Below are 9,713 nucleotides of genomic sequence, written 5' to 3'. Positions count from 1 at the left end.
CAGATACATTAGATCACATGTTAAATTACAGTCAGCAAAATTGACGTATACTAGTGTTATAATTGCCGTAGAAGTTTATTCACAAATTTGGTAATATTTACAATTTGAAAATTGGAATATGTACCATTGTATATTAAAAAACTGAAAATTCATTAAAAAGTTCACACTCATTCATCTGTTTACAGTAACTTTTGATATTCACAACATCTTCACATCTTCATTTCAACAACTTTTGCAGTTTTTTCTTCAAAAACTTTCTGACTTTTGAGGATGAATTTTGGAATTTTTCCGATACTTGCATTTTGTGATTTAGAGTTAATTGAAACATTTGTTTGTTCATTGTTTTTAGCAATTGGTTGACGCTAACATTCGTTTGCCGAGATTTCTCATTATGATGCAGTAGATACTTGCTGTAATTTGCTGGTTGGTCGAGGTATGTTTGGCATTCTTGGACATAGTAGAACTTGTTTGGTAAGGTTATTTCAACGTGTCCCAATTCTTCATTTGAAATGATTGGGTTCTCGTTGTGAATCGTCGTATGAATCATCATTTTGTAGTCATTCCATTTTTCAGGGAGATGGAATGAAATGCTTTCGTTGAAGTGAGGATCAAATGTGTTGAATATTGTTTTTGTTCTGAACTTCTCAAGGACATGACCTTGCGTGTTTGTGAGTCGGACATGCACATAACTGTTGCATGAGTCAGTTGTCAGGGGGTTCAAATTCTGAGCACTGTTCACTTGTACAACAATCTTTTGACGACTCCTTTCAACTTTCAATTCAATCGATCCATAGCGTCGATCTTTGTCGTTAAGATTATTTCTGCTGTTGTGGGATGTTCCCGCATGTCTGCAGGTTGGCGAGAAGAGGATGGTATGGATTCCATCATCATCTCCATCATCTTCTTCCGCGTCATCCTCATCTTCCACGCCATCTTCTTCCGTTCCTCCTCCGTCTTCATCATCGTCATCAGATCTTCTGAGATGAAACAAAAATGATTCTTTCATTGTCACCGAACATAATGATGGAGAGGAGAAGCTTATTGCTCTGAGAGGTGATGATAACGATGATGATGACGTTTCATCGTGATAATCATCAACAACTTCGTCATCGTTTGTGCTTCCGGTTGATGTCATCAAATCATCATCAGGAAGTGACGATGTTGATTCAATGGATGAAAATGACGTCACTGATGTTGATGACGTCATAGACTTTCCATCATTTGATCCATATCCTGACGAGGCGGATTCCAACGAGGCCAATGATGAGGTACTCATTTTAAAATATTTGTGAGTATTTATTCTGAAAACGTGAACTATGTAAACTTTCTATCGATTCCAGTTGGTTAAACTTTAAAAATTCGAATACTTCTGGCACGCTCCCAATTACAAAACCCTGTTATGTACGTGTGAATGTAGTTAACACCTCCAGCACTTCCACATATATACTCCTCTTAAATTTCCTTTCTCCTAAGAAAGTACAGAACAATAAAAACAAGCAAACAGACAAACTCATCGTAACTAAACCTCAAATTATTTTATTGCAGCAGTGTTGAAACATTTTCGATAGTAATAAAACGTTTACTGGTCGTAAACGTATACATGCCGGCCTAACATTCTAACGATGCTTGGCATTGTTAGGAATCAACAGTTTATTGGGCACGCGTCTCCAACAGACTGAATTTATTAGTTTTCGTTTCTTGTTAGTAATCAGTAATTTCTTCTTAAGCACTGAATGTTCTAGGTTACTGTATTACATAAGTAATGTGACTCATTACTGTGAAGGAATTATTTGTATTGTAGTTGTAGTTTTAGTAATAGTAACATCTAGTGGTAGTAGTAGAAGTCGTAGTGGTGGCAGTAGTAGTGGTGGCAGTAGCCGCAGCTGTAGTACCAGTAGTAGCAGTGGCAACGGCAACAGTATAAGTAATAGTAGTAGTAGCAGCAGTAGTAGTAAGAGCAGTTGCAGTAGTGGTAATAATAGTCGGGGCCAATAAAAGTAATTAAATTATTGACATTAATTAAGGTAATTATAACAATGATCAGATAGACTGTAAACCTGACATGGAGAGTACAAAGAACGCGTGCCAATCTTAAAACAAGAGACATCGCTGACTGAATTATAATTATCATTAATTAGCATTAATTAGCATAATAATCATTAACTATAAATGATGATTGTTAGAAAGTCCTGTGCAAATAAACCTAGCTAACAACTTTTACAACTGCAGAAGGGTCGATTGAGAAATTTTGATTTAATTGTTATTATTCTTACGGATATACAAAAATTATTTTATCATCATTATAATTTATTATGATAGAAATTGGCATTTATGATAATAATAATGATAAAAATAATAGAAGTAATAATAATAATACGAATACTATTAATAATAACAATATATTATAATTATAATATAATTTCATAGTTTCCAATATTTTAAGGCAATTTTGACAAAATTTCTTTCTTTGTTTTATTTTTTTAATACGTGGAAGTTTAATATGTCCTGACCTATACTATAACTGATAACAGATAACTATACAACACACATCGTATACAATTATTATTATACAAACATATTTTTCTTTAAATTACTGAGTATGTGATCATAATTTGTTTATGTTCTATATTGCTTATGACATTGTCAGCAATCAGGGAGAGGCCTGGTTAGAGATTTCTAATTGTAGTAATTGAGGAGCGTGTTTGCAGTGAGTTGACTGCAAAGTTAAGATATATATTCCATTAAAATGGGTGTCGTGTGTACGTATTTGCGTGTATGATTGGATGTTCTACCCATATTAATATAATCGATGGGTTTCTCATTTTGAAACTGTTGTTTGCTCTAAATTATAATCTTTCATATGGTGAAAAACATAATGTACCGACCGTTATAAAAATTTAGATGTTTTTAAAAACTCATTTAATTCATTATTTCTTAAAAAATGTTAATTGAAATTTAACGGGTGTAGATTACTGAATTACAGAAATATTTTAGATTTGAAGATTATATTTGAACAACACCATGATTAAAATTAAGTTTACCGATACTTAATTTTTTTAAATCCGGTAAATACGAAACAACGGGACCATATAGTGTTTAGATCATCTGATTCAACGTGCTTTAGAAAGGTTGTTGTAACACAAAAAAATGAGCATGAAAGATATATTTAAAAGATATAATTAAAATATGTTGATATACAAATCAGATTATGTACAATTCAAAAAAACCGTAATGTACAGTCTAAAAAATCAGATTATGTACAATTAAAAAAGTCCTTAAAAACAAGGATCAACATTGATTTCCATCATTGATTCAACCCCTTAAGAACATCTCCATCAAGTTATTTACGAATGCGCTTCAACAACTTTTGCATTTTCTTCCTCAAAAACTTTCTGATTTTCGAGGCACCAGATGATTTTTTGATTTTTCCCGGTGCTTGCGTCATGTGATTGTGAGCTAATTGAGACATATACAACTGCATGTTCCTCTGACCTTCCATCATATCATTAACATTAATCTTCGTTTGTTGTCCATTTTTGTGCTGAAGCATATACTTGCTGTAATTTGCTGGACGGTCGAGATATGTTTGGCATTCTTGGACATAGTAGAGCTTATTTGGTAAGGTTATTTCGACGTGTCCCAATTCTTCATCTGAAATGATTGGGTTCTCGTTGTAAATCGTTGTGTGAATCATCATTTTGTAGTCATTCCATTGTTCAGGGAGATGGAATGAAATGCTTTCGTTAAAGTGAGGATCAAATGTGTTGAATATTGTTTTTGTTCTGCACTTCTCAAGGACATGACGTTGCGTGTTTGTGAGGCGGACATGCACATAACTGTTGCATGAGTCAGTTGTCAGAGGGTTCAAATTCTGAGCACTGTTCACTTGTACAACAATCTTTTGACGACTCTTTTCAACTTTCAATTCAATCGATCCATAGCGTCGATCTTTGTCGTTAAGATTATTTCTTCTGTTGTGGGATGTTCTCACATGTCTGCAGGTTGGCGAGAAGAGGATGGTATGTATTACATCATCATCTCCATCATCTTCTTCCGCGTCATCCTCATCTTCCACGCCATCTTCTTCCTCTTCTCCTCCATCTTCCTCATCGTCATGAGAACTTCTGAGATGAAACAAAAATGATTCTCTCATTGTCACCGAACATAATGATGGAGAGGAGAAGCTTATTGCTCTGAGAGGTGATGATAACGATGATGATGACGTTTCATCGTGATAATCATCAACAACTTCGTCATCGTTTGTGCTTCCGGTTGATGTCATCAAATCATCATCAGGAAGTGACGATGTTGATTCAATGGATGAAAATGACGTCACTGATGTTGATGACGTCACAGACTTTCCATCATTTGATCCATATCCTGACGATGCGGATTTCAATGATGACGTTGAAACTCTGCTCATTTTGCTGCTGTTTAGTTGTTTTCGTTGAATTTTGGGATATCAAATGTTGTTGCTGGTTTTGTGTTGAATACCGATTGACGTTTTAACGCATCATTACCAGTGTTTATATATTCCTTCAATTGGCCAACAAAGTGATTTATTGCAAAGTGAGTAACGGTGATTGATAGAAATTTATCGATGGTTAATATTGGGCATGTCTCAATAAAGCTCTCTAATTAGCATCGACTTTGTTTCTTATCGATGATCATTCTAACAATCTTATAACATGTTCATGCTGGTTTGCATATGTTTGATGTGGCACGCGCTCTCAACACTAATGTATTCAAATTGCTTATTTGACCGAAATTATAACTAGTCACATTTCCTTTGTTGGCAAGCTTTCAAACTTTTTTTTATCGAAGTTTTTTTTTTTTCACAATTTCTTGAAAGTTTTTGAACTCTCAAGTTTCTTTTTAACAATTAGTTATTTTAATTTAAAGACTTGTTTTCCGTGAAAAAAAATTTGATTTATTATTTCCGATTGGCTTAGCATATTTACCAAAACAAACACCTCAGTAAAAAGCATCTTAAACAGACCTAACACTCGTCTAATGTTCAATCTCTTTGTCTACATAAAATTTGAGTTGTTATTAATAATTTTTTAGTTATAATAATTTTTACCGAACAATATTGTTATAATTAATAATAATTTTTTTTTTTTTTTTGATAATATGCGGTGTTTTGTAGATTTGTGATGTTATTCAACTTTTAGGTAAGTAATGCGAACTACTTATTAAGATGTTAGAAATAATTAAGATGTTCCCAACCAGCATTCAACCGTTCAATCGTAGAACCTCACTCTTTCATTCATACCGATTTGGTCGAACCTTACCTTTCCATTCCATACAGATTTGTGGCCTCTTTTCTTACACATTGGTTAAAATCTCAAACTATCCGAGTAACTCAAACTTCCTACCGTGTTTTACATCAAAAAATTTATTCCCATGGTTGTTTCAATAAGACGATTCGAAGTATAAAAAGTTAAATTATTTATTAATTTAATGAGTGTATGTCAGAGAGATTATTTCATTTTTAATTACATTTTAAAAAATTCTATTCAAACAACTGCAATTAAATGATATATGACTGGTGATAACAAAAAGTATTCTTACTAGTTAGTGAGATATTTGGGTGTATATTTCGTTTCAGTTGTTAATTGTAAAGATCTTAATTTGTTTCATTGTACAAATACTTTTTTTTCTCAGTAATGCAGTTCTAACAAATACAGAACTACTTTCAGATTATTTTTCGTTCGTCTTTCCATCAGCCAGAGCTTGATCTAGATCAGCAAGCAACATCAGTGTTGGTTCCAGCACTCCTACCAACAGTGTTAACTCGTCGTACTAACTTTGGAGTTCTGACATTACAAATACTGTTGCAAGCAATGTAGCGTGCAATACATATTATTATCTCTGTGTATAGATTTAGAATAAATTTACAAATAATTATATAGAAAAACAAATACTACATTATGCCTCGTTATGAACAATGTCAGTCAAGAAGATAATGCATCGCATTGTACTTCTTGCTAAGTCGATATGTCGAAATGAATGGATTCGAAATTTTTTTTGTTCGATGATGATTATTTTTTTTTTTGTTATTCACATTTATACTTAAATCACAACATCAACATTAAAACAAAAATAATACTGAGTATTATTAAAAATATTTTCTATTTGTTGACATTCGTGAGTACGAGGATGAATAGGAAGCTAATGTTCCAAATGAGCGCATTGGTTCACAAATACAGACAAACATACATACATACATACATATGGACATCACACGCATTACAATAGTATGTATAAAGGCTATTACATTTTTTTGTTATTAACTCAAAAATTTTCAATACGATAAATACGAGTATCGATTCACAGGCATGCAAGTGTACATTGACACGCACTATTTCTTCAGAGTAACACGCAGTATTTCTTCGTGGTAGCAACGTTGAAATGAATTTTTTAAAACTTGTCAACGTTTTCCTTGGTCAGATGTTAGCGCTGGATCTAATCATCCAAATAACTCTCCTTCCGTTATCATCATTCTCCTCACCATCGTTGTTGAACTCTTTGGTGCCAGTACTGAACTTCTCCAACTTAACTTCATGTTTCCAGAGCCTCCGGATGAATTCAACAACACCACCCACCACCAATCTGAAGAACCCCAACGATGTTAGTTTGTGCTCAATAGAGGAACCAACTGCATCATCAGGAATGGATCTATATTCCTTGGATGGTCAATCCGATGATCAGATACCGAAATTCTTGATCTTATGTGCAGCTCTCTGTCGGTATAAACTGCCGGGTCAGGCTGCCTGTCAAGGGTTCAATGTTCGATTTGATTCAGGGATGTGCGAGTTGTATCGATTCCAATCGGTTTATTTTGCACAACAGTTCGGATGTGTTTATCACGCGGTTGGGTGTGATTTTCGCTACTAATAGAATTTTAAAAAATTTAATGATTTTTGTTTAAATTTATATTTTTAAAATTTATTGACTTTTAAATTCTAATAACAGTTGAAACCAGTAAATAGAAAAGGCATCGTTGTAACACCAGTATATCCCTACCAACAGTTGCTCAACAAACCACGTACGTATATGCCAACTTCATGATTTTCACTACACCGCAAATAACATGTATATTTAATTAAAAATGTATTTATTTCAATTATTGATTGAAGAACGTTTCTTATCATGTTTAACATATAACTTCTAACTGTATTAAATATATTTCTTATTTTATTTAAAGTAAAAAATTTAATTAATGATAAACCTTAAAATACTTAAGATTATGATTAAATTGATTTGAACAAAAACTTGAAGTTCGGAAACTTTTAATCTCCTATATTTCTAAATGTGATATAACTTACTATTCAGCTCCACCTAAAAACAAACCAACACCAACTTTCACCTTTCTGGTTCAAATAAAACTCAAGCCAGACTCAACTGCCTTCAACAAATCTTGGTCTCAGTTCAAAGTCGGTTTTTCGGATCCAAGTTTGTCGGTATCATCGAGCAACACTTCGGATAATAACGATTCCGGGGTTAAGGATAAAATGAGTGTCAGATTTTGCGGTACTACATCTTGGGATGCCTATTGGATAGGTAATGAGTTATTGTACCAGCTGACGAACAAATATACATGCAGCCTCCATGTTTATCTCTCCGTCAACGATTGTGAGTTCAGTTTAATAATTTTATTTGTTTTTACGGATGTTTGTTTGTGTTCATTCGTCTTCATTGCATTTTGATGGCGGTGAATAGTAAAGTCTTACCAACCGGCAAACTTCTAGGGCCTGTAATTTTGCAAATGTTTTTCGCTTCCAGTTGGCGCATTCTCAATTGTTTCTTTTGCAAAGCATTTATTAGAACAACTGCATTTAATAAGAAATATTTTGTTATTCCTAAACCATCCAATTTAAAAAATGGTCTACAAACAATTCCGAAAATTGAAAATTAAAAAAGCATAACGTGCTGTAACCGTTTTCGGAGTAATGCAAAAACACGATGAAATGTAAACACGCTAAAATGCAACATAAAATACAACTTTTTTGACATGCAAAGATGGTGTAAAGAAAACAGAAAATATTTACGTTATTTTTAGAAAATTCGGTACAAAAAATAAGTTATATCATAAGATTAATAAATCTTCCATTCAAAACATAAAAAATTATTGTTCCTCAACAATATTACTAGCACAAAACTAAATTCAACACGACTAACATTAACGTTTTCACATCAAACAAGCTGGAAGAGAGGAACTTTACTATTCACATTACGACCGCATGGTTGTCGGGGGGCAGACTGTTAACTACCAATTGATCACTTTGAACTACTTCGGTGGAAATCTGAGCACAGCTACTGGTCTCTCGTCCAGGGAGGGGAGGTACTTCTCGACGTATGACGATGACAACGATCCAGACTCCAATGTTAACTGTGCTCTCGCCTACGCAGCAGGTCTAATTTGAATAATAATAATTTGCTCAGTTTATGTATTGTACTTGTGAGATGATAAGCAAATGAAAAAAGTTTATTTAAATTACTATTTTTTCTTTTCCCCTTGCAAACAGGATGGTGGTATCACCCATCAGTTACAATTTACGGATCGTGCGGTTTTACAAATTTTAACACCCAGTACCCAAACTTTCTGACGTACTTAAATGGCGAATCCTTTCAGCTGTTCAGCTCGCAAATGTGGATACAATGCATTTAAATGTCTACAATACTTTTTCCACATTTCCACGTGTTGAAAATTCGCATTTTGCTTTTTTTGAAATGAATAACAACATTGATTTATTCTAGATTTAAATATAAAATAACATTAACAAAGTTTATTTATCTTAGATTTAGATGATGTGATGTGGATGATGACCGTGATATCGGTTTGGTTATAGTGGAAATGCGATGAATTTTATAATGATAATTTATCAATTTGAACCACAATCAACAATAACAAACTAACTGTTTGCTAAGCGCTTTGCCTTTTTATAATGGCTACAACATTTTACGAAAGTCCCATAACGCCACAAAGATATGGTGGCCCACAAAGATATGGTGGCCCATTATTATTTTAATTATTTTTACTCTCCCGATTATATGTGTGTATAATAGATATTTTTATATTTGCGACCTATTTTTGCTTATTAAAAATTTTTTGTAATGAAAAAACTTAATTTGTAGCATAAATTTTTTGTGCTAAATCTATCATTTGGTGATAATTATAATTTTTCATAAGGATGCCAAGTCATCTTTATGTTCCAACCATAATACAAGGTTTAATGTTACGAGCAGCGTGCTTGAATTTACTTTAAATTCACCACTTTTTTAATTTTTATAAATTATTTAACTAATTATTTTGTCAAAATTATATTATTTAAAAAATTAAAAAAAAGTTGTTAAAAATATTTAAACATTTAATCTTTTGAAAATTTTTCTTTGATCAAAGCGACAGCTCTTGAATTCAATTTAACGATAACTCAATTTTAAATCTGATTATAACGGAACGACCAGAACACGATGTTCAGAGGTCAAACCATCTGATCACAAGTGCAATCTACCAAATTTCACAATACCAAGTGCCAAAAAACAAGAGCGTTCAAAGTTAAGGCGTATATTTACAACACAAAAATATCGATTAGTATATACAATTTCAAAAATCAGATTATGTGCAATTTTAAAAATTGGAAATAAATTAAACTAATTTTTCAAATTAAAGAAGTAATAAAAACTATCAACATCATTCAACCACTAAG

The 9,713-nt window shown here is 32.8% G+C and overlaps 3 protein-coding genes across 3 annotated transcripts in view; 1 reads left to right on the top strand and 2 right to left on the bottom strand.

Annotated features, from left to right (window-relative positions):
• Positions 1–217: 217 nt before the first annotated feature.
• HELRODRAFT_172411 (hypothetical protein) lies at positions 218–1,276 on the bottom strand (the record flags this gene model as incomplete). The annotated part of the gene is made up of 1 exon (XM_009019066.1): positions 218–1,276. One exon carries the CDS (start codon positions 1,274–1,276, stop codon positions 218–220), a length of 1,059 nt encoding a protein of 352 aa, XP_009017314.1.
• Positions 1,277–3,340: 2,064 nt separating this feature from the next.
• On the bottom strand, positions 3,341–4,423 carry HELRODRAFT_172410 (hypothetical protein; the record flags this gene model as incomplete). Its single annotated transcript, XM_009019065.1, has 1 exon — positions 3,341–4,423. One exon carries the CDS (start codon positions 4,421–4,423, stop codon positions 3,341–3,343), a length of 1,083 nt encoding a protein of 360 aa, XP_009017313.1.
• Positions 4,424–5,933: 1,510 nt separating this feature from the next.
• HELRODRAFT_172409 (hypothetical protein) overlaps positions 5,934–9,713 on the top strand; it is a gene marked incomplete at both ends in the record, with an annotated part of 7,781 nt that continues 4,001 nt past the window's right edge. The window contains 7 exons of the mRNA XM_009019064.1: positions 5,934–5,952; positions 6,454–6,633; positions 6,743–6,876; positions 6,979–7,051; positions 7,339–7,638; positions 8,209–8,418; positions 9,472–9,561. Of these exons, the coding sequence (XP_009017312.1) occupies positions 5,934–5,952; positions 6,454–6,633; positions 6,743–6,876; positions 6,979–7,051; positions 7,339–7,638; positions 8,209–8,418; positions 9,472–9,561 (1,006 nt within the window). The remainder of the gene's footprint in view (positions 5,953–6,453; positions 6,634–6,742; positions 6,877–6,978; positions 7,052–7,338; positions 7,639–8,208; positions 8,419–9,471; positions 9,562–9,713) is intronic.

This window comes from Helobdella robusta, assembly GCF_000326865.2.
Source record: "Helobdella robusta unplaced genomic scaffold HELROscaffold_23, whole genome shotgun sequence".
NCBI classification, from domain to species: domain Eukaryota; kingdom Metazoa; phylum Annelida; class Clitellata; order Rhynchobdellida; family Glossiphoniidae; genus Helobdella; species Helobdella robusta.
Note: the sequence above shows the minus strand (reverse complement) of the source record. Positions and strands in the feature narration are given on the sequence as shown.